We start from the raw sequence: 25,844 nt of genomic DNA on the forward strand, positions 1-25,844 counted from the left end.
GGGTTAGATGTGGTGTCCCCTAAAAGCTCACGTGTGAGACAATACAAGAAGGTTTGGAGGAAAAATGATTGAATTACATCCTTAACCCAATAAGTGAATTAATCCCTGATGGGATTAACTGAGTGGAAATTGAAGTGGTAGGGTGTGGCTGCAGGAAGTGGGAATTGGGCCTTGGTTTTAGGAGATAGATATATAGAGAGAGTGAGAGAGGGAGGGAGAGAAAGAGAATTTTTTAATATCTATTTTTTAGTTATCGGCGGACACAATCTTTGTTTTTTGTACATGGTGCTGAGGATCGAACCCGGGCCGCAGGCATGCCAGGCAAGCGCGCTACCGCTTGAGCCACATCCCCAGCCCCAGGATATATATTTTGTATCTGGAGAGTGGAGTCTCTCTCTGCTTTCTGATCATCATGTGAGCTGCTTCTCTCTGCCACACTCTTCTGCCATGTTGTTCTGCCTCATTTCAAGACTCCAGGAATGGAGCCTGCTGTCTGTGGACTGAGACATCTGAAACCATGAGCCCTCAAATAAACTTTTCCTCCTCTACAGTTTTTCTGGTCAGGTCTTTTAGTCACAGCAGCAAAATAGCTTACTAAAACAGTAAATTTCCAATTGAATAAAAAGAGGAGAAAAGACAATATATACATGTCTTTGGATATGCAGAAATTATCTCTGAAAGGAAAATAAGAATTAATTGGAAAAGAGGTGGGAGGGAGACTTTTCACCATTCGTTCTCATATAGTTTGACCTTTCTAAAATTTCATGGGGATCCATCCTAAGCAAGTTGCCAGATATACATTTATATATAAAGATGCTCACTTCAAATGTTGTCGCTAATTATGATAAACGATAGCTTAAATGCCTCCAGATTAAATAAATTAGGTATATCCATAAAATAGGCATTTGTAGCCATTAAAATATTATTTATAAACAATGGCACAGGGACATATTTAACATATATTAATTTAATAGGTCAAACATATGCATTGATTTTCAATTTTATACTCAATTTCTAGTAAATATGGACTATTAATCACAAGAAAATGTATATGTTAACAAGCTTTATAATATAAATAAAAATGAATGATTTATAGAAGGCTGAGGGTTGGAGAAACACTAAGGGCACAACAGAAGCTGATTAAAGGAGAACTAGTGGTATAAATTCTATCGTCTTGAGTTTTAGAGGTATATACCAGGAAAATAAAAAATATGAGGTTGCTTTTCAGCACATAATTGAAGATGGGGAAAGCAGAAATAGAAGAACATTGCTTTTCATCCTGAACTCCTCCATAGTATTTTATTTGCTATACATTACCTTTAATTAAAAAAGACAAAAAATAAATAAAAAGAATAGGATATACAATTGCATATACAGTGTTATTTCAATCACAATAAGAAAAATGCATAGGAAAAGAAGACTAGAAGAAAATATGTTTAAAAAAAGAAAATGTTAATGTTAACAAGGGTTGTCTCTGGGTAGCAAACTCATGGGTGGTTTCTTCTTCTTAATTTCCTCTATGTTTGGTATTTTCCACATTTTCTTTTACACTAATGTGAAAATTTTACTTTGACAGGAGATATAAAACTACAAACTACAGAAGAAAATAAAATAAGAAAATAGGCCTATTTTTTTTTTTTTTTATTTGCCAATTGACTAAGAGAACACTTCCCAAAAATGTCCTGCTGTCCTACTCCTCCAACCCCAAGCAAACACCAAAAAAGTCAAATAAGGCTTGCTGGGACTAAAAGGACCCTTATTTCCTGAGAACCACAGATATTGAGATTCCAGCATCCTCAATGGCACACTGCTACAGAAATGGCCCTCAGTTTCTCACACCTCTGTGTACACACACACACACACACACACACACACACATATATATATATATATATATATATATATAAATCTATATATCCATCCTTTTGCAATGTGACTTTGGAGCTCCCCTTTTGAGAGGTGTAATCTACTTCTCCAGCCCTGAAATCGAGGTTTGGCCATATAATTTGTTTTGGCCAATGGGACAATAACAATTAAGAAACAAGCAGAGGCTTGAAAAGTGCTTATACATTGGGGCTTGTCCTTTCTTGCTGCTGGAAACCCTTTTGCCACCTTATGAAAAAGCTTGGGATAGCCTCCTGATGGATGAAAGACAATAAGAAAAAAGGCTCTAGTTATCCAAGTTAGGTACCAGACACTGAGGAAGATCTTTTTATACCACCAGTCAAACTGCCTCAGAATGAAAGAACAACTTAACCAACCTACAGAATCATTCTGAAAAATGGTCCATTACTGTTGTTTTAAGCCACTAAGTTTTGGGTTGTTTGTTAAGCAGCAAAGTCTCATTGATATATCCTCCAATGTAAAAACAAGCCAACCAATGAAATAGAGAAAATTATTTGATCACCCTCTAATTTCTATATTCAACTCAATAATGATTCTATCATACTCAGGGATGGCTTCTCAAAAGATGAGTCTTGAACCTTGTAGAGCTCAGCAGTCAGCATAATTTACCTCCTTGACCACAAAATTACCAGAGGGCTAGGATGATGATATCAGAATGTCCTCTGAAGCCCTAGTCTGCTTGGTAGAATCTGTTCAAGGTCCTCCTCCTTTCTCCTCAAGTCATAAAATAAGTAAGCTGCATGTCTCATTATTTCTGGTTTTGCTGAACTGATTATATAACTGTTTAATTACTGACCATTTTATCTCCAGCATCTAACAATCTGCCTGGACATAACAAATGCTTTTTGAATAAACAAATGAGTGTCTGAACTGGGCCTTTTTTTCCTTTTTTGGTACCAGGGATTGAACCCAGGGGCACTTAACCACTGAACAACATCTCCAGCGTTTTAAATTTTGAGACAGGTTTCACTTAAGTTGCTTAGGGCCTCACTATATTATTGAAGTTGGCCTTTACTTGGGATCCTCCTGTCTCAGCCTCCTGAGTTGCTGAGATTAAAGGCATGTGCCATCATGCCCAGCTTGAACTGGGTCTTATTGAATTAAATATCCCTTCTACTTCCAGTCTATTTCCCCCCTGACCATACCTACAAAATTAAAGGTACAAAATACTGGATCACCTTTAGGACTCCATGGGGCGTCATCTGAATTCTTCTTTTTCTTGGGTCGAGATTTCAGAGCAGGGTCATCATCATCAGATTCCAGGGAAGGGTAGACTGTAGGGAGAGGGGAAAGCAGGGTAAACTGAGATCTCATCCAAAAGAGTGAGACAGAATACATACTCCAGTTCTTCCTACTGCACAATAAGTGTACCCTTTACTTAATCCACATTTGACTGCAAGCCCCTGAATGTGATTCATGCCTTCTCTACCTTTGCACCCTTGCTACAAAAGTCCTGCCACATTCACCTAATTTTGATTCATTTACCCAACATCCATATGGTGAGTAATTTCATGAGTTACTTTACTCACCTTTTAAAAAACCCAGTTCTAGATTCACCTCCTATAAGATGACTTCCCTCACATTCCTAGTCTGATTCAGGTGCCTCCCTCTCAGATCTCCTCAGTATCTTGTGCTTGATTCTACTGGAATTGCTATACAGTATTTAAGAACTTACTATTAAATCTATTACTCCTAAATTATCATGAGGGTACTGATATATATATTATTTGATTTCCTATTAAGGGAGCCTAAAACAATGCAGAGTAGATGCTCAGTGTTTGCTAAATGAATGGAAAAATTAACAGTAAACACTAAATATACAAATCAGGAACAAAAAGACCATGTGGACTGAGTGAGAATCACTGGAATGGAATGCTCTGAATGACAAACACACATACAAGTATCACATCTAACAGAAACATACAAATATATAGTTTATCATATTTTTCTCACAATCTACATTCAACAGACATAAGATTTAGTGATAATATGGTCTAAAGTATCCTACTGGTGAGGTCAAATTCAGATGTTTCTGTTAAGCCTAAAAGAAAAGCAAAGGATAAGAGTGAAAACTTTCTAATGACTTCTGTGCTACCAGAGAATGAACCCCAGGGTGCTCTGTCTGCTATTAAACTACATCCCCAGCCCTTTATGTTTTTTAAGATAGCATCTCATTATATTGGCCAAGCTTGCCTTAAATTTGCACTCATACTGCATCAGCCTCCTGAGTATCTGGGCCCATAGGTGTTCACCGACATGCCTGGCTGGCCAATGATTTTTTTTTTCTTTTCTTTTTTGGTAATGGGGAATTGAATCCAGGGGTGCTTAACCACTGAGCCATATCCTCAGCCCTTTTTTTGTATTTTATTTAGAGACACAGTCTCACTAAGGGCCTTGCTAAGTTGCTGGGGTTGGCTTTAAAGTCAATATCCTCCTGCCTCAGCCTCCTGAGCCACTGGGATTACAGTTTTATGCCACCATGCCTGGCTTGGCTAATGATTTTTGACATGGGTGCAGAGACCACACCAGATAGACAAGAAATAAGACATTTTTAAAAACCCTAAAATCTGGGGTTATTTAGTCATTATATACCTTGCCTTCAAGAAATGATAAAGAGGTATTTAAGGCTGAAATAAAAGAATAATAGAGAGTAACTTGAAGCTAAAACAACCCCCATAAAAGTAAATATAAAAGGATTATAGTATTTGTGGCTTCTAAATCCTCTTTCTGGTTTGAACCCCTGTATTAAAAATATATATATATAAATAAATCGTCTTTTTTGATTCCTAAGTGATTTAGAAGATAAATGTGTAAAATAATTAGCTATAAATCTGTGTCAATAGGAATACAATGCAGGAAGAAGTAATTTGGGATCAAAAAACACTAGGGAGGAGGGTAGAGGTATATAGGAGTCAAGTTGTTTTTTTTTTTTAATTACTTTTTAGTTGTTGATGGACCTTTATTTTTTATTTATATGGTGCTGAGGATCGAACCCAGTGCCTCACACATGCTAGGCAAGCACTCTGCCACTGAGCCACAACCTCAGCCCCTAGGAGCCAAGTTTTTGTAGGCTGTGGAACTAGACTGTTAAATGTAAGGATGTTAATTTTAATTCCCAGAGTAATTACTATGAAAATAAAAAAAATAAACAAAAAAAGAAATGAGTGAATCAAATCAGTACACTACAAAAAAAGCAATTAAGCATAAAAAAGAGATAAAAGAAGACTGAGAAACCAAAAAGTTATAAGACATATAGAAGACAAATCATGGCTAGGTGAGACAGCAGAGACCTGTATAGTCAGGATGCTAAATCAAGAGGATTGCTTAAGCTCAAAAGTTTGAGGCCAGCCTGGGCAACAGAGTGAGACCTCGTCTCTAAAACAATAGCAACAACAAAAACAAACAAAAATAGTAAAATAGCAAAAATTCTTCCTTATTGGTAATCACTTTAAATGCAAACAAATTAAAGTCATCAATCCAAAGGGAGAGATTGGGAGAATGAAGTGAAAATATGATCCAATAGTATATCATCTGCAAGATCTGAAACAAACAACTAAGATGAAAGCAAAAGGCTGTAAAAACACACTCCACACAAATAGCAACCAAAAAGAAAGCTGTGGTGACTATGCTAACACCAGGCAAATTACACTGCAAGTTGAAAACTGTTACAGGATGCAAAGAAGAGAATTACATAATCTGGCCAATCCAAGAACATGTAACAATTAAACACACACAGGAGCGCACACACACAAACACACCCCTAATGAGTGAATCTCAAAATATATGAAACACTGACACAATTGAAGGAAAACAGCAATTCTACAAGAATAACTGGAGATTTAAATGTTCCATTTTTGATTCTATATAAAACACGCAGAGAGAAGATAAATAAGGGAATAAAAGACTTGAAAACACTCTAAACCAATTAGACCTTATGGACAAGTATAGAACACTCCACACAAAAAGAATAGGAAACACATTTTTCTCAAGTATACAGGAAACATTTTCCAGAACATACTACATATTAGGTCACAAAATTAGTCTTATTGTGTTTTAAGAAACCAAAATCAGGACTGGAGTTGCATCGCTCAGTGGTGGAGCACTTGCCTTGCACGTGGGAGGCAATGGGTTTGATCCCCAGCACCACATAAAAATAAATAAAAGAAAGGTAAAAGATATTACATCCATCTACAACTAAAAATATTTTTAACAAACAAAAAGAAGCTAAAATTATACAAAATATTTTTTCAAACTGCAATGGAATGAAACTATAAATCAGTTACAGAAGGATAAATGGAAAATTTTAAAAAAAAACAGGTAGAAATTAAATAACACTCTCTAAAATAACCAAAGAAGAAATCAAAAGTGTGAGTATGAAAAATTATAAGATGGATAAAAAAACACAACACCAAAACCTATGGGATACACCAAAACCTATGGGATACAACAAAAGTTTATAGCTGAAAATACCTTCATGTAAAAAACATGAAAGATCTTAAATCAATAGCCTAAATTCCATAATATTTCTTCAAAAAGCTAAGAAAAAGAAGACCAAACTAAACCCAAAGCTAGAGAGAAATAATAAAGATGAGAAATAAATGAAATAGACTAGAAAAGCAATAGAATCAAGAAAACCAAAAGTTAACTCAATAAAACTGGCAAGTACTTATAGCTAAACTAATCAATAAAAAAGGAGAGAAGACACAAAGATTCAAGCCATTAATGAATCTTAAAGGCATTATGCTGAGTCAAAATGCCAGTCTCAAAATATCATACAGCACAATTCCATTTATAAGACTTTCTGGCAAAGGCAAAGCTATAATGATAAAGAGCAGATCAGGGACTGCCAGAGGTTTGGAGTAGAGGGAGGACATGACTTCAAAGTGGAAGTAACATAAGAGAGTATAGGGGGTGATCAAAGGGTTCTACATCCTCACTGTGGTGGTCACAAGTATCTAAACATATGTATACCAAAAAAGCCAATTTTACTTCATTTTAATTAAAAACATAAAATTTTAAAACCCTTCATCAAAAGGCAGACTGAAAATAAATGACCAGTGCTTTTAATTCAAGATGTTAAAAAAGAACACTGATAAAAGGAACAAAAAATCAGACATAAAGAAAATAGTAAACAACATCAACCATTAGAAAGGATCAATAAAACAAAAAACTAGTCTTTAAGAAGAACATTAGGGCTGGGGTTGTGGCTCAGTGGTGGAGTGCTCACCTAGCATGAATGAGGCACTGCACTGGGTTCGAACCTTAGCACCACATAAAAATAAAAAATAAAGACATTGTGTCGACCTAAAACTAAAAAATAAATATTAAAAAAAGAACATTAATCGGGCTAGGGTTGTAGCTTAGTGGTAGAGCACTTGCCTCACATATGTGAGGCACTGGGTTCAGTACTCTTCACCACATGAAAATAAAGATATCATTGGGCTGGGGATGTGGCTCAAGCGGTAGCGCGCTCGCCTGGCATGTGTGCAACCCGGGTTCGATCCTCAGCACCACATACAAACAAAGATGTTGTGTCTGCCGAAAAAACTAAAAAATAAATATTAAAATTCTCTCTCTCTCTCTCTCTCTAAAAAAAAATAAACAAAATATTGTGTCCAGAGTGTAATGCATTCCACTATTGTCATGTATATAAAAAATAAATTAAAAAAATATCATGTCCAACTACAGCTAAAAAAAATTTAAAAAAAGAACATTAATCAAGTAAACTAGACAAACTATAATTAAAAACCATGACCAAGCATAGCAAATCTCAAGAAAATGTAGATTCAAAATTAGTATTCACTATATTAATAAACAAAAAATGTCTTTTTATCAAAACATGCCCAAAAAACTGTTTGGTGAAACCTAATACTACCTAATCTTAAACAAAATCGCTCAAATAAGAGAGATTTCCCTAAACTTTATGAGTATAGTCTGAGAAACATTGGCAGTATCCCCTTTAAAGTCAGAAATACCACAAGGATGCCCACTATTATCATGATGACTCAACATTATAATAAAACTAGGGACTGAACTGTGTCCCCTCCGAAATTCATATGTTGAAGCCATAACCCCCAGAACCTCAGAATGTGAATGTATTTGGAGATACCTTTAAAGAGGTATAAAAGTTAAAATAAGGCTGTTAGTATACCCTCTAATCCCATCTGACTGTTATCTTACAAGAAGACAGTAGGCTACACAGATATCAGGGGCCTGTGTACACAGAAGGAAAACCTCATGACAAGGCAAAAAGAGGGGGACCATCTGTAAGCCTAGGAGAAACACCTCTGGACAAACCAACCGTGCTGGCACTTGATCTTGAACTTTCAGCATCTAGAACTGTGAGGAAAAAAATGTTGTTTAAGCCACACAGTTTGTGGTTTTTCTTTTTTTTGGGCACATCTACCAAACTAATACAGGATGCATAGGTCACCTACCTCAAAAGAAGTCAAATCAATTAACTGAAAAATTAATACAACTAATGAGTATAATAAGGGAGTAGAATACAGGATCAATATGGAAAAATCACCTCTTTTCCTCCATATTAGCAAATAGCCAATTAGAAAGAAAAAAAACACATGAAAAGATGTCATTTTTAGTAGGAACCAAAATAAAATACTTAGGAATAAACTGAAGAAATAAACCAAAAAATATATATATACAAGAACACTTAAATAAATGCAGAGCAGACCACACTTAATGACAGGAAGAGAACAGGGCCTATTAATAGTTCATTGTTCATACCCAAAAGGTATGAGGAATGATGCCAATGCTGTTGAGAAGTTGCACTGGTTCAAAAGCAATTTTCCCTGGCATATTTTTTTTTTACTCAGTTAGTGGTATTTTTTCCCCTTACAACTACAGAGAAATCCTTAGCAATATACGAAGACATACAAACAAAAGCTAAAAATCCTGCAATAGTGCCTCCCACCAGAGCAAGACCAAGTGGTAACTCTGTTTTAAACTGAATTAGGTTCTGGTGGGACAAGAAGCTTGCTGTCAGAGCATACACAGTTGCAAAAATATCATCCCCCTGTGTTTAAAAAGGAGAGAGAGAGGGAGGGAGGGAGGGAGAGAAGGACTAGGAATATAGGTCAGTGGTAGAGATTGCCTAGCATGCACAAGGCCCTGGGGTTTAATTCCCAGCACAAAAAAGAAAGAAAGAAAGAAAAAGACTGATAAAGACAAGGCCCTGGATCCAATTTTAATTTGATGAAGTTGACACCTACTTTAATCAAATGTTTTCAGGAATTCACATCTGGGCCAGCTACCTGGGAAGCTGAGGCAGGAGGATTGCAAGTTTGAGACCAGCACTAAGACCCTATCTCAAAATTAAAAAAAAAAAAATGGAGGAAGGTGGCTGGGAATGCAACACAGTGGTAAAATGCCCCTGGGTTCAATTCTAAGAACCTTAAAAAAAATCCACATCTGGAAGTAAAAAACTAGAGTCCATGCTTTAAGGCTATAGATGATCTGCTGACTGTGATGCTGGGTGTAAATGCCAATGGACTCTAATTGGGCAAGGATTATTATTAGGAATCTGGGCCAGTGTTTTGGCTTTAAATTCATATAATATTTTGAGGGATTTACCTTAACTTATTTTCCCCTTTTTTTGTAGGGGGTGGGAGGGACTGGGGGATTGAACCCAGGAGTGCTTTACCACTGAGCTACATCCCCAGCCCTTTTTACTTTTTTATTTTGACACAGGGCCTCTCTAAGTTGCTCAGGGTCTTGCTAAATTGCTGAGGCTAGCCTTAAACATCCAAACCTTCTGTCAGCCTCCTGTGTTGCTAGAATTACAAGCATATGCTACCACACCTTGCCCCTAACTTCTTTTTCTTATAATCCCTGTGTTTTTAAAGTACTTTTTAGTTGTAGATGGACAAAATACCTTTATTTATTTACCTTTATGTGGTGCTGAGGATTGAACCCAGTGCCTCACCCATGCTATGCAAATGCTCTACCACTGAGCCACAACCCCAGCCCCAATCCCTACATTTTTGTTCATAAATATTCAGGACATGAGATTTTTCAGGAATGTATACATCCCATTAGAGCAGAAAGGACTCCGGTGAAAGATGTCTGTCTTCATAAATTCATTTACACATTCCATGCAAACCTAATTTAAAGATCCTAAAAGGATTGTTCATGGAATTTGATGATGAGCTGATTTCTAAAAATTCATCTATAATAGAAAAAAGCTCATTACCAGTCAAAAATTCTGGAAACATTTAAAAAAAACCCTAAGGAGATCTCTCTTTAACTGCTTTTGCCATGTAGCTGGACAAAGTAGGGGAAAAGAGAAACAGAAGCTGAGTGAACTGTTTGTTCTTCTGAGGACTGGTTAAACCAGGTCCAGAAATCTTAGTTGTACTTTGATGCAACTGGCTGTTGAAGGTAGGGTGGGCCAGGGGAACTTAGCATGTCTCTAAGACCAATTATACTTTAGCCTATAGATAATGGGCTTGCTGAGCATCTGTACTCTCAGGTCCAAAGCAAGTTCTGCAGAGCAGGTTTGCTTCACCAGAAACAAAGACCTACAGTAACTAAACTATATCATATTGCCACTGGACTAGACTGATAAATTTTATGGAACAGAATAATAATAATAATATCTAACATAGTGTGCTTATGATATGTTGGGCAATGTTTATATATATATATATATATATATATATATATATATATATATATATATATATATATATATATTTCATTCCTCACAACAACCTACAAAGTAAGTACTATTAAAGTACTATTACCACAAAAGGCTAAGAAGTTAGCTTGCTTTCCTAAACTCACATAGCTATCAAGGCACAGAACTGGAACTAGAATAGAAAATTAAATACACACATATATGAGAAATCAGTTTATGACAAAGGTGGACTTTAAATCATGGGGCTAATGATGAGCTAGTTAACAATGCAGTGGGGGGAGATAAATAAATATTCACGTGAAACAAAATTAAGCTAAAGTCTTACCTTCCACAATGCACAAAGGTTAACTTCAGATAAAGAACTAAAAGCTTTATCTCCTACACAAGTTTTAGATAAAAATATAAAAAGGGTTTCTTAATGAAAACACAAATATAAAAACTATAAAAATAGCACAGTGGTTAGAATCTTCTACATGCTAAAAATATTATACATAAAATTAAAATATAATAGACTGAAATATTTTTCTGTAATTTAAAGAGCTGAGAAAGAGCATTCTGGGGGAAGAACCAGCCTGTACAATGGTTCTGACACAGTGGCTGGTTGGCAGTTTAATAAATGACAGGAAGTATAATGTAGATGGAGAGGAGCAGGAAATGGAGAGAGATGGGGGGGAGGGGAAGGTAGCAGCAGATCATGCAGAACTTTGAAGGCAACAGTTAGAAGTTAGGTTTCCATTATAAAGTGATATGGGAAACCACAAGAGGTTTTAAGAAGAATGACAGGTTAGCCCTCATGCTTTAAGGAGGTCACTTAACTATGGTATAGAGATCAGATCAGAAGTGAGGCAATGAAATAGGAGTCTGGAACTGCTTCAGTAGTTCAGAATACTGATGGCCCCAGAACCAGTTTCACCCCGCTCCTTACTTCTACCCTTCCTTCTTCTCCCTACTGAAGCTTAATTATATGGAAGACTGTGTAGACATGAGAAAAAATACATGATGCTCCTCTCTAACAAAAAAAAAAAATCAACATATCCATAACATATGTTGGAGCAAAAAATATTCCAACAAATCTAGAACACGTACAGAACTCTTACAAATCAATAAGAAAAAAATTCCAGTAGGAAAAATAGGTGAAAGATTGAATAGATAATTCACAGAGAAGGAATAAAGAAACAACAAACATGTAAAACAAACTAAAACACCATCTTTTCCCATGGGATTCAAAAAACTGATAATATCTCCACTGCTAGGGAAGGCTGTGGAGAAACAGGTTATTTCTCATACACTGCTCAATATGCTGGCCCCAGTGAAGGACAGCTTTGCACTATCTATTAATATTTATCTTGTATATAACCTTTAACCCAGCAGGTCTGTCTACCCTGGACAAATATTAACTGGCACATGGGTGCAAAGAAATATTATCAAATATTTTCATTGCACCATTTGTTAGTAACAAAAATAAACTTAAAAACAAACCTAAATGTCAACTTCAAATGAATAATTAAATACATGATGTACATCTGTGTTGTAAAATACTATACAGCAAGGAGATATGAACATATCAATGAAGTAGATCTCTATGTACTAATGGGGGAAAATATCCAAGCAAATTGCAGAAAGACACAGAGTAAATAAGTACACCTCTAACTATATTATGTCTATATAGAGTGTGAACATGATGAGAGGAAGGGTATACATCAAACTGGGCTTAGAGAGGAAGAATGTTAGTTATAAGGAAGTTTTGATTTCTCTGCTTTGTTTTAATCTTGGTCAATGAACACTAACCATATTATATAGTTTTTAAAAAATAATATTAAAACAAAACCCACACAATGTTATCTGCATTATACAAACAAGTACATTGTAGTCCTCAAAAAAGCTTAGATTCAAAATACTCATTTGTAAATGTAAAAGGTCCACTGAAAAGTCCTAGTTATCCCTCCGTAGCCACATGGAACTGGTCTCAAGAACCACCCCTCAACCAAAATCCCAGGATGCTCAGCCCTAATATAAAATAGCACAGCATTTGTATATATCTATGTACATTCTCCTGTATATCTTAAATCATATCTAGATTACCTGTAATATTTAGTACAATGTAAATGCTAAATAAAATAGTTGTTATACTATCTGTACATATTCAGTAGAGATGTAATTTCTTTTTCCAAAGATTTTTTTGGGGGTGCTGGAGATTGAAATCAGGGGTACTCAGCCACTGAGCCACATCCCCTGCTCTGTTTTGTATTTTATTTAGAGACAAGGTGTCACTGAGTTGCTTAGTGCCTCGCCATTGCAGATTTTTGAAGATTTTTAATACACTGTTAATTGAATCTGCAATTATGGAACCCACAGATATGAAGGACTGATTGTATATACCTTTGCAAGTGATGAACTGGTCAACACAAAACATAAATACAGGTAGTAGAAGAAAAATAAGAGGGAAACAAAGTTACCAGAATGAAAATTGGACAGTACTAAAAATAGACAATAGCTAATTATAAGAGCAACCATTTTTTGAGAACTTCTCACGAGCGAGACACTGGTGGTTCAGGTACTCTGTGCAAGCATAATCTCTAATTCTTACATCAACCTTTGAGATATCCTCCCATTTTACAGAATAAGAAAACATGACTCAGAGAAACTAAGTATCAGGCTTAATGTCACATCTTTGCTCAACAGGCTATTCTCTCTTGGGACTGGATATGAGACTGATGCTGGCTTGGACCCATGTGCTTAGCTGTCCTTACTATACTCTGCATCCTTGAAGCATGCTCCCAAACTGTCCTGTTCATCCAGACTGGCATTCTCCTCCTCTTCCTCGCTCTCGGTTCTCCAATATGCAGGACGCTTGATGGGCCGCTTCCCTGGAGTGCGCTGAGAAGCAGGACTGCTAGACACTGTGCCCAGACCACTGCTGGAACTCCCACTGCTTCTGTCCTGCCCTCCTGTCCACCAGGCCTGCAGGCTAGAGGTAGCCGGTGAAGAAGATGAGGACTGCAGGTTGGCCATGCACAGCATGCCCTGGATGGCCTCCTGAGTGCTGGGGGAGGCTGGAGCCTCGCTGCAAGGAAAAGAGGAGAAATGCTAAGGAAGTTTCTCTAGCTATCAGAAGAAACCAGTTATCAGAATAGTCAGGGAAGAGGGACATCAGCTGTGGGGATCAAGATGGGATGAAGGAGAGAACCATCCAAGGTGAAAAACTAGGAATCAAGGTAATGGATCAAGACAGTAACAAAGACTGTTTTCCTGAAAAGCCAGTCCTTCTAGCCTCAAATCTCTCTCCACAGACAGCAAGCAAGATGGCAAAAGGGGGCACTCCACCTTCCCTGTTCAACAATGCTGCATTTTTTCCTTTTTTAAAAGTTATCCTTCTCTGACTCTTTTGGCCTCTCTTCCAACTTCCAAAGAGCACAGAACTGATACCCCTTTGAAGTCTATCCACCCTATCACTGTCAGATCTGAAGTTCCTTGGGACAGGTTTCATGTCTACTTTTATTCTTTCAGCCTAAATGCTCTGGATAATTCTTTGTCCATTTAAATGGATCAATAAATATATGATGATTAGTTGCCTAGCTCCTTGGATGGGAGAGGGTGATGCTGTCTCATTTCCTGGAAATGGGAGATCAAAGACAGTACTCACGTGAGGGCAGCATAGTCAGGTCCCCCCACCTGCCTGCTGGCCTTAAGTAGATCAAGAATTCCACCAGCTCCACTCCCATTCCCAAGCTTGCCTTCAACCCCTTCCACCATGTCCTCATCTGTTGTATAGTCCTCCTGTTGGGGGAAGAGAGCACATCAACTCAGCTGCCCAGGGTTGGTCTGCTGAGGCCCCAATACAAGATGGATAGTTTGACTCCTAATATCTTCTGAGCACCAAGTGCAGACAAAATACTAAGCAAAGTATTTATTCTTTCATCCTAATCTCTAAAACATCTTTGTGAAGCAGCATACCTTCTATTTTACAAATAGGGAAAACGGTCTAGTGAAGTAAAATGATTTGTGCAAGTTGCATCAGATAACTTTTTGCTATATCACATTGGATTTTATTCTCTTTTGTATTACAGGGTTTTTAAATTTTCCAACTAAACTGTAATATTCCTTTACATGCTGCACAGTATACAATCTTTTACTTAATAAATATTTCAAGAATTGTAGCTGGAACAGTGGTGCATGCCTATAATCCCAGCAGCCTGGGAGACTGAGGAAGGAGGATTGAGAGTTCAAAGCCAGCCTCAGCAAAAAGTGAGATATTAAGCACCTCAGTGAGACACTATCTCTGAGTAAAATACAAAATAAGGCTGGAGATGTGGCTCAGTGGTCGGGTGCCCCTGAGTTTAATCCCCAGCACCCTATCCCCCACAAAATAATTGAATGCATAGGATATCTTTGCCCCCTTTTCAACTAAAATTATAGTCTGTTTTCTGTCTCTGTGACCAGAATGAACACAAGACCAGACACAGGGAAGGCACCTACCTCAATGTCAAACTCAACTTCTCCTGGTTCACGAACTCGGTTGGGGTCAGAGCATGGCTTAGCACGGGGCAACTTCCGAGGAAATTCTAAAAAGCAATGGAATATACTTATCATGAAACTAAGATTAGCATCCAAGATAAAAAATCAGAAGAAAGAAAATAAGACTAAATTTCCTGGAGGCTAAGGCAGGAGGATCGCAAGTTCAAAGCCAGCCTCAGAAACAGTGAGCACTAAGTGACTCAGTAAGACCCTGTCTCTAAATAAAATATAAAACAGGGCTGGGGATGTGGCTCAGTGGCCGAGTGCCCCTGAGTTCAATCCCTGGTTACCACCCCCACACACACACACAAAAAGAAAGAAACATGAGGAATTAACTGAAAATTAAACCTCTAAAGGAAAGAAAATGATGGAGAACTACACAGCCTGGTAAATCAGAATGCCAACAAGCTCAGGAATAGGTTTTGAGTTTATCAAGGGAGTCAAAAACAAATGTAAAATGGGTAGGACAAGAAAGAGAAAAACAGATACACACTTGATCTTATTATCAGGGTAGCCTTCTCTTTTCCCAATCTCTCATCAATCTGCAATTCATCATCTGAATCCAAGTCAAATTCATCCTCCATCACTTGTTCAGCCACCAGCCTTGCCTTGTCTGCCTTCTTGGCAATTTTGGCTCTCCGAGATTTGGATAAACTCTTCACCCTCTTAGTACTAGAGAGAAAGGGAAAGAGAACATAAAAAGAGTCATGTAACGGGGCAGGGCTGGGGGTGTGGCTCAATGGTAGAATGTATGCTTGGTGTGTGCAATCCTCAGCACCAAAAAAAAAAAAAAAAAAATTAAGGTAGTAATTCTTCCCAAATTGATCTATAAATTCAATGCAGTCCCTATCAAAATTCAACTAGCTGTTCTGTAAATGACAAAATAATAGTACATAGACATGCAAAGGATTTAAAGTAGCCAACACTATTTTGAAAAGAATAAATATCAGAGAACTGACTCTACCCGATTTCAAAATTATAACCTAAAAAGTTATAGCAATCAAGGGAGTGTAATACTGGAACAAGAACAGACTATTAAATAGTTTAGTGGAAAAGAATAGAAAATCCAGAAAAAACTCTTAAATTTATGGTCAACTGATTTTGACAATGGTATTAAGGCAATTCAGTGTGGGATGATTCTTGCAACAAAGAGTGCTATGACAACTGGATATTTAGATGCAAAGAAATTAATGAGCACCCTTACCTCACATGATACAGAAAGGTTAACTCAAAATGCATCACAGATCTAAATATAAAAGCTAAAACTATAAAACTCATAGAAGGAAACAGGAAAATGTTTTTGTGACCTGGAATTAGGTAAAAATAAAATTTTTTGTGCTTCAAACAAAACCATTAAGAAAATGAAAAGTAAGGCTGGGCATGGTGGCATATGCCTGAAGCCTAATTCTTTGGGAGGCTGAGGGAAGGAAGATCTTTTGAGGCCAGGAATTTAGGACAAGACTGGGCAACATACCGAGATCCTGTCTCAAAACAAAACAAGAACAAAAGAAAACAAAAAGTCAAGCCATAGATTGGAAAGAATTTAAAGATTATTTATCAGGTAAAGGAACTGTACACAGAATATTTAAAGAACTCTTAAAATTTAGTAGTAAGACAAGTCAAGGCAAACAAAAGCCAGGCAAGACAGTGTACACCTGCAATCCTAGTAGCTCAGGAGACTAAGGCAAGAGGATCACAAGTTCAAAGCCAGCTTCAGCAACTTAGTAAGACCTTGTTTCTAAATAAAATATTTAAAAAGGGCTCAGGATGTGGCTCAGTGGTTAAGCGCCCCTGGGTTCAACCCTCAGTACAAAAAAAAAAAAAAAAAAAAAAGGCAAGCAAAAAGTCTAAATAGACATTTCTCCAAAGGTAATATGTACAAATGGCCATAATCATACAAGATACTTGACATCAGTAGTCATTAGGAAAATGCAAATCAAAACCATCCTGACACTGGTGACAACCTAGAAGACATTCTCCTAAGTGAAGCAAACCAAACATGGAATGAAAAACACTGCATTGATCTCACTTAAAAGTGAAATCTAAAAAAGTTAAATTCATAGAAGCAAAGAGTAAAATAGTATTAGGAGTAAGATAACGTAGGAGAAACATTGGTCAAAATTTCACTTATGTAGGATGAATAAATTCTAGAGATTTAATATACAGCAAAGTGACTCTAATCAATTCTACTATACTACGTACTTAAAATTTCCTAAAATATTTGTATTCTTAATACAAACACACACGTATATACACAGAGATGGAAAGTATGTGAGGTGATGGAAGTATTAATTAGTTTGATATTTCAGAACGTAGATGTATATCAAAAACATCATACTGTAAACCTTAAGTATATATAATTTTGAAGGATGCGTATGTAGCTCAGTGGTAGAGCACTTACCTAGCTAGCATGTGCCAGGTCCTAGGTTTGATCCCCAAGACCACAGAAAAAAAAAAATATATATATATATATATACACAAACACACACACAATTTACATATTTTTTAAAAACACAATGAGGTACCCCCTTTATACCCACCAGAATAGCTATAATCAAAAAGGCAAGCAATAACAAGTGGTGGTCAGTATGTTCAGAAACTCATGATTACTAGTGGAAATTAAAATGGTACAGACACTTTAGAATAATGTTGGATAGTTTTTTAAAAAGCTAAACATGGAGTTATCATATGATCTAACAATTTTACTTCTAAGTAAGAAGCAAAAGTATATGTCCACACAAAAACTTGAACATGAATGCTTAGAACATCATTCATTATTCAGAATAGCTCCAAAGTTGAAGCAATCCAAAAGATGATTAACTTGTGAATGGATAAATGAAAGTGGTATATCTATACAACACAATACTATTCAACAATAAAAAGGAACCAACTAATGAAACATGCTAAATCATTGATGAATATGAAAAATATCATGCCCTGAAAGAAGCCCATGTTACTTGATTTCATTATGTGAAATATCCACAAAAACAAATTTATAGACAGAAAGAAAATCAGCAGTTGCTAGAGATTGTATGAGAATGAGTGCCTATGGTCATAAGGAATCTTTTGAGCATGAAAGAGATGTTCTAAAATTGGATTCTGGGGTTTAAGATTTAGTTGAGTAGTAGTACAGTGCATGCCTAGCATGTGTGAATGCTAGGTGCAATCCCCATCACCAAACAAAAAACTGGATTGTGGTGATGGATGCATGATTCTATAAATTTACTAAAATTCATTTAATTGTATACTTGGAACAGGTCAGTTTTTTTTTTAGATGGACACAATACCTTTATTTTATTTGTTTTTATTTTTATATGGTGCTGGGAATCAAACCCAGTGCCTTGTGCATGTTAGGCAAGCACTTTACCACTGAGCCACAACCCCAGCCCCTGAAAGTTAGTTTTATGGTATATAAATTATACCTCAAAAGATCCCACTCATAAGAAGAACCTAAAAAGTTTATTTCATAAAAGTTGATAATGGAGTAGTGGTTGGTTACCAGAGACCAGGGAGAAAATGAGAAAGGGGAAAATAAAGAAGTCAATCAATGGGTACATAATTATTGGTCAAGAAGATGAATAAGTTCTGACATTCTACAGCATGGCAGGGTGACTATACCTAATAGAAACACATTATAATCTTAAAACAGTTAAAAAGAGGAACTTGTATGCATCATAATGAAATAATTACTCAGACTGGGGATATAGCTCAGTGGAAACTTCCCCTATCCCACATTCAAGCCCTTGTACAAAAAAAAAAAAAAAAAAGGTAAAAAGTAAATAATTGGGCTGGGTCTGTACCTCAGTGGCAGAGCATTTGCCTAGTATGTGTGAGGCACTAGGTGTTAATCCTTAGTACTGCATAAAAAACTAAACAAATAAAGGCATGCTGTTCACATACAACTAAAAAAAGTAAATAATTATTCTGGATTGATAACTACCTAGTGTATTATGAATCAAAGCATCACAGCGTACCTCATGTTACAAAAAGTATGCCTATCAAAAATACATATCTATGAAGGAAATGGAAAAAATTCAAAAATGGCTTCAGCAATCCTGTTACATATGGTAAACAATATTAAACAGTTTTTTAAAAGAAAACAAGTTTCTGATAAATCAGTGTATTCACACATTCATCTAATACTCATTTTTGTTGAAGTATCTTTCGGAGAATTGACCTATTAAATTGGCATATTTTCTATCTCATACACTTGTTGGAAGATAAAATGAGTTAATGCATGACAAGTGCCCATGGCTACTAGTACAATTAAGCTGTTTGGGCCTCAGTTATCACTTAAGTAAAATGGGAATAACAATACCTTGATGGTTGTTTTGAGGACTAAATAAAATGTAAATAGCTAAGACAGAGTTTGATACAACACAGATGCTCAATAAATGTTATTCATACGCTGATCTTTTAACTTCTAATTATGAAAAATTTCAAACATATACAAAAATAAAAATATACAATGAACTCCCATCTAGTACCTAGCTAAATTTCAACAAGTGTGAACATACAGCGAATCTTGTTTCATCTACACCTCACTCCCTGCAAAACACTGAATTTGAAGAAAAGCCCAAACATATTATCATTATGATCTGTAAATATTTTTACACCTTGACACTCTCTATTCACTTAATGATAGCTTCTGACAGCTGCAGCAGGTAAGAGAAGAAGCATAAGAGAAAGACTGGTGGGGAAGGGGGAATACCTCCCAGTATTCTCAATGGCCATTATAAACTGAAGTTTTAGGGCTCTCAATTTTTTCCTCTCCAGGAAACCTACCAGGAATTCTGAACGAAGGCAATGCTCAAAATTTTCTGTAATCTTACTCTTCAGTAACTCAGTTTTCAAACCCCAAGAACAGTTGTGCTTTCAGAATCTGCTCTACCCTTACTCCATTTTCTTATTTTCCAGTCACACAGAACTACTACATACTACACTCTCCCTCGAGATTTAAAGTGAGCCCTTTTCTACAAAAAGGCTATTAAAGTATCATCATTGTGTCTCTACATTATTCATACTCTGTACTTGACTCTTGACTTTGCTGTCTGTAGTGTTCTGAGTATCCAGGTGATAGCCCTTACTGCCCTCCCCTGCCTCTGCTTCCCTACATATTTCAGGGTTTACTGATGAACTACTTAGCTTTTGGCCATACCCACATCATCATCATTACCTTTGATCTCCATTTTATCAGCACTTGGATAAGAACTACCATTTATTAAGCATCTACTATGTGCCAGGCACCATAATAAGAATTTTACACATATTGTGTTATTTAATCCCCCAATAATCCTAAAGCAAGCTTCATATGTAGAACAGATAAAATGACAACACTAAGATGCAGAAAGATGAATTGAATTACCAAAGTGTCACAGTAAATATAGTGTCAGAGTTGGGATTCAAACAAAGGACTACACATGCATACACATACATGTGTGCATACATGACTTTTTAAAAAATAAAATGGAACTATTCTTATACATTATTTTGTAACCTAATTTTTTTTCACTTGAGAATATATCTTAAAGCGGGGCACAACTGGCCAGCAGGCCCCAAGGCTGAACTCTCTGTAGTCCCAACTACTTGGGAGGCTAACACAGAAGCACCCCTTAAGCACGGGAGTTCAAGAAGAGCCTGGACAACATAGCAAAACCCCATCTCAAAAATAGATAGATAGATATATCTATATACTTGTAGATATATGGATATATCTTGGTCATCTTTCTGTGTCAATGGATATTAAAAATGTCCCATTTTTTCAAACAACTACATGGTATTCCATTCTGTAAGACATATCATAATTTATATATCTAACATTCACTGATGAATATTCGACCATTTCTAATTATTATTACAAATAGTGATGCAGTTGAGCAGTGAACATTTCTCTTTACACAATTGTGCAAAGATTTCTTTTTTTTTTTTTTAAAGAGAGAGTGAGAGAGAGAGGGGAAGAGAGAGAGAGAGAGAATATTTTTAATATTTTTTTTTTAGTTCTCGGCAGACACAACATCTTTGTTTGTATGTGGTGCTGAGGATCGAACCCGGGCCGCATGCATGCCAGGCGAGCACGCTACCACCTGAGCCACATCCCCAGCCCCTTGTGCAAAGATTTCTATAAACAAAATTCCAAAAATCAAATCACAAGTCAAAAGGTATATAAAACACTAATGCTTCTGACCAATAAAATACTTTTTGTTTTCAGCCTGAGGTTCCATCCCACTGACTTATTGAAATTCTAGATTTATATAAGCATTTTCTCAGAATTGCCAATTAGATTCCACAACCCTGCTCCTACCCACCATGATTCTCTAATATAAGCAATGATACATGATAATATCTGGGTATTGCCCTAAGTACAGCCCTCCCCCACCCTTGTCAAACCCCTGGGTCCCAATTCCACTCCCTGTCTTAGTGGGATATTGCCAATGACATCCCAAAAACTGTTTTTCTTTTTTCCACCTCACCTGCCATTAGCCATCAATAGGGCCAGCGGGCTCTCATTCCCATCAAGGTCCATGTCTGGTGAGTCATCATCTGAGTCATTCAAGCAGGTACCAGTGATGTTGAACTGCAGGAGGAGGAGGCTCAGTTGTTTCCAGTCTGAGACTCCGAGGTGAATGAAGATGGCCAGTTCCCTCTGGTTTCACTGGTTGAGTTCACTGTCAAAACCCCCTGAACCTTCTACTATATCTCCCCACCACCACCCAATAATCACAGGAGTAGGATGTTGAGAATGTATGGCTCAGGGGAAATCTACCAATCTTGTAAAACATGTTCCCTAAAAAAAAAGGAGAGGGGCATCTTCACATGCCCATGGAGGGCACCATAATCTTGATGCAAGGTGGACCCCTGGGGGAGGGCTTTTCTCAAGGACCTGTTCAAGACTCCAATCTGACACACAATGTTCTAAAATCTCATTTCAATCCCAGCATTTCAAGATTCAGCTCAAATGTCATATTTTTTTTTTTTTTTTTTTTTTTTTTTAGAAAAGAGCTCCTGATCACCTCTCCTACTAAGACAGACTCAACCCACCTCTGTCTCTCAGGGTCCCACACATACCCTTCATTGTAGCATCCACAACACTTCATTGCATTCATTTGTTTTAATGCCTATTTTTCTTACTAACCTATCAGTCTCTTGAGAGTTACATCCACAGCACCTATCACAGTGCCCAGCATAGAAAAGGTCTCAATAAATGCTAGTTAAATAAGTGGGACTGGTAGCCAAACACTAGGGGTTCTAAGGGAAGTGGGAGCAAGATAGGATAGTCTGTCCTTTTGAAACTCTGCTCTTCCAAGGGACCCAAAAGGGTTGGGCTGAACCCATGGGCCAGCACCCACCTTTGCTTTCTGGGAAGAGCCTGTCTTCAGTGTCTGATGATTGTATGGGTCCATGAGATTATAGCTCAACTGGCCAGCAGGCCCCAAGGCTGAACTCTCCTTGCCCTTTCGCTCTGCCTTCTTGAAGAGTTCCTTGGGCTTCAGGACTTTCTTCTTTGGAACACTTTTGGAGGGCAGTGACAGCCTGGACATGGACACTGAAGTGGAATGGGCTGGCCTGGTTAAGGGAATGGAGCCGGCTGGGAAGATCCTCTGCAGCCCAAAGATATTGCTCGTCTTCCCAACGTTCTGTTGGAAGATGTCCTACAAGAGTGTTAGTACATGAGGGGGTTAGAGCTTACTCAAGGGTTCTCTATGCTAAGAGCAGAGGTCTGTTCCCGGCACTCGCAGTACTGCCATGGAAGTAGCTTACAAATGCTCCACATATGCACACCCTAGTTTTTACACAAGTCATCAAGAATTTATTGGGTGGCATTTCTTTGCCCAGCCATTGACAAATAAGGAGAAGACGAGCAAAAGAAAGGTCCAGCACTATTGTCAAAATTGGAGAGAAACAACTCCAAGAGTAGCTGACATACAACAGAAAATAATCAACTATTAAACTGTGTGATTCAAATTTTTAGGACTATAGGATTTGAGAGGAGGAGAGAGGTTTCAAACTTAATTTTGCTACTAGCTAGCTATGTGACTCAGGAAAGTTACCTGACTACCCTGAAGTTCTGTTTGCTCAGTTCTAAAATTAAGGGACTAGACTGGACATGAGAATTACAAATATTTCTGGGATTCTTTAGAGCTTTTGGGGAGAAGCTCTAGGGACTGAAGGTAGGTGGAAAACAGATGAGAAGAACAAATAGAGCCCTAAGCCTCCCACCTTCATCTTAATCAAAGCAGCTGTGCTTTGACTCATTGTATACACAGGGCTTTGCACACAAGATTTCATTTGAAAAGAAGATTCTATTACTTTAAAACATTTGAAAGCCAATGGACCAGATTGCTCTAAGTTCTCTTTCAACCAGCCCAAAGTATACTGTGTGTCCAAGATTGACTTGAGTGGGAAGAACTGGAGAAAAGGTAGGCCTTAACTAAATCCTGAAGGATTTTAACACTTGGAGTGAAGGAAAATGAGGTAGGAGGTGGACACTGTGGACACACTTGTGCTGGGGATTGAAACACTGCAAGCAGTGAGGCTAGAAGTCCAACTTCTAGTAGCTCACTTGACCACCCTTAAGCACAGATGCATGCCCTGGGTGCTAAAATGGAACTTTACTGCTCCTGAGCTAAAAAGACAGTTTAAATATCCTCAAGTCCAATTCTCCTCTGGTGTCCCTGCTACTTCACCAGCCCACACTGTTCTCTCTGCTACAAAGTCTATTAATAACAACAGCTCACATTTATTGAGTACTTACTCTGCCAGGCACTGTGTGAAGGAGCTCTACATATATTAGCTATTAATTGTACCAAAGTTCTGAAAGGTTGGTAAAGTTGGTTCCCATTTTAAAGATGGAGAAACTAGGCTCTGAAAGGCTTTCAAGTGACACAGCAGGAACTAGAAACCCAGGTTTCTCTGAGTCTCTTACCACTATACCTTACTGCCTCGTAGTATATGCCACCTGTTGAAACATGGCTTTGTAATCATCTTCAACCCGAGAGAACTGTCATTTTGTAGAATGCAGAGACTGAGTCAAAATATTAATAATAACAACAACTATAACTACCACTACCACCACCCACCACCAGAATTTGAGCACCTACTATGTGCCAAGCACTATACTAAATGCTCAAACCTTATTTATTCCTACTAACAATACTTGATTGGGTACAATTATCCTCATTTTAAAGATGTTCAGGAAACTGAGGCTTGGAGAGGTTAATTTTGTTCAGGATCTTCTTCTTAACTAGGAGTTCTTTGTTGGACAGGCCCTGCATTATTCATGTATATTAAGAGCCTTTCCCAATGCATTACATACATTTGAAGCACATAATAATTACCTTAATGACTGACTTGACCCCTTGGTGGGGTCTTTCCAACACTTCCCTTGGGCTTTATGCCAACTACAAAGTCCTGACCTGACATTTGAGTCTCGAGCCCTTCCCAAATGCCTTCCCTCCCCCAATGTTTCTTACTTCAACAAGGCGGATCTCCCTAGCCAGATCTTTAATGAGCTGTACGGTCCGCACCGTATCCGGGATCTCATCTTCATGGTCTGGCAGAGCCTGTCAAACAAGAGGCACAAGAAACAGACCCACACACAAATGGCTCATTTGTTGTAATTTTCAACAAACCAACCAAGGCAATTCAACTGAGAAAGGGTACTCTTTTTTTCTAAAAACTGGTACTGGACCAATTAGATTTCCACACATTAACAAAAAATTCAGTTCACTTCTTACACTCCCCTTCCATTCCATATGCAATAGATCACAGACCTAAACGTAAAACCTAAAACTATAAACCCTTTAGAATAGAGGAGAATATCTTTGTGGCCTTTGGATAGGCAAAGATTTCTTAAGACATAACTAGCATGAACCAGAAAAGAAAAACATGATCATTTGGACTTATCAAAAATAACCTTGAGGGCCTGAAGTTGTGGATCAGTGATAGAGTGTCACCTATCACGTGCGAGGCACTGGGTTCGAACTTCAGCACCACGTTAAAATAAATAAAATAAAGGTATTGTGTCCAACTACAACTAAAAAATAAAAATAAAAAATAACCTTGAGATTGGGCACAGTGGTGCATGACTATAATCCCCAATAGCTCAGGAGGCTGAGGCAGAAGGATCAAGAGTTTAAAGCCAGCCTCAGCAAAAGAGAGGTGCTAAGCAACTCAGTGAGACCCTGTCTCTAAATAAAATACAAAATAGGGCTGAGGATGTAGCTCAGTGGTTGAATGCCCCTGAGTTCAATCCCTGGTACCCCCCACCTCCAAAAAAACAAAAAAAACAAAAAACCTTGGGGCTGAGGATGTCATTTAGTGATTGAGCACTTGTCTAGCTAACACAAGATCCTGGGTTCAATCCCCAGCACACGTGCCCCCCCACCAAAAAGAATTTGTATTTGAAAAACTTCTAGTAATGGGAGACAAGACACAGACTGAAAGAAAATGTTTGTAAAACATATATCTGATAAAGGACAGTATCGAGAAACTTTAGGGATTCAGTTGTGGGCTTGGGTCACGGACCTTATAAAGCCAAGGACTTTAATCTTAAGATCAATGGGAACAAGCAATCCCCTCCACTTGGGAGGACAGAACTCAGTGCTTACTGCGCACCTACAGGCCCAAGGCAAGTGCAACAGCTACCCAGGGAGATACCTGATAGTTGTTTACTTTAGTACTGGGAATTAAACCCAGGGATGCTCTAACACTGAACTACATCCCCCAGCCCTTTTTTTTATTTTTTGAGACAGGGCTCATTAAGTTGCCC

The 25,844-nt window shown here is 37.6% G+C and overlaps 1 protein-coding gene across 2 annotated transcripts in view; it reads right to left on the minus strand.

The window, feature by feature from the left end:
• Phf8 (PHD finger protein 8) overlaps positions 1–25,844 on the minus strand; it is an 82,283-nt gene that overhangs the window by 14,713 nt on the left and 41,726 nt on the right. The window contains exons 12-19 of one of the 2 annotated variants that reach the window (XM_077106715.1): positions 24,547–24,636; positions 22,423–22,725; positions 21,547–21,650; positions 15,570–15,748; positions 15,038–15,123; positions 14,205–14,338; positions 13,312–13,625; positions 3,084–3,179 (exon numbers count right to left, since the gene is read on the minus strand). In XM_077106715.1, the coding sequence (XP_076962830.1) occupies positions 3,084–3,179; positions 13,312–13,625; positions 14,205–14,338; positions 15,038–15,123; positions 15,570–15,748; positions 21,547–21,650; positions 22,423–22,725; positions 24,547–24,636 (1,306 nt within the window). The remainder of the gene's footprint in view (positions 1–3,083; positions 3,180–13,311; positions 13,626–14,204; positions 14,339–15,037; positions 15,124–15,569; positions 15,749–21,546; positions 21,651–22,422; positions 22,726–24,546; positions 24,637–25,844) is intronic. The other variant, XM_077106716.1, reaches the window with a different exon arrangement.

This window comes from Callospermophilus lateralis, chromosome X, assembly GCF_048772815.1.
Source record: "Callospermophilus lateralis isolate mCalLat2 chromosome X, mCalLat2.hap1, whole genome shotgun sequence".
Classification (NCBI taxonomy): Eukaryota; Metazoa; Chordata; class Mammalia; order Rodentia; family Sciuridae; genus Callospermophilus; species Callospermophilus lateralis.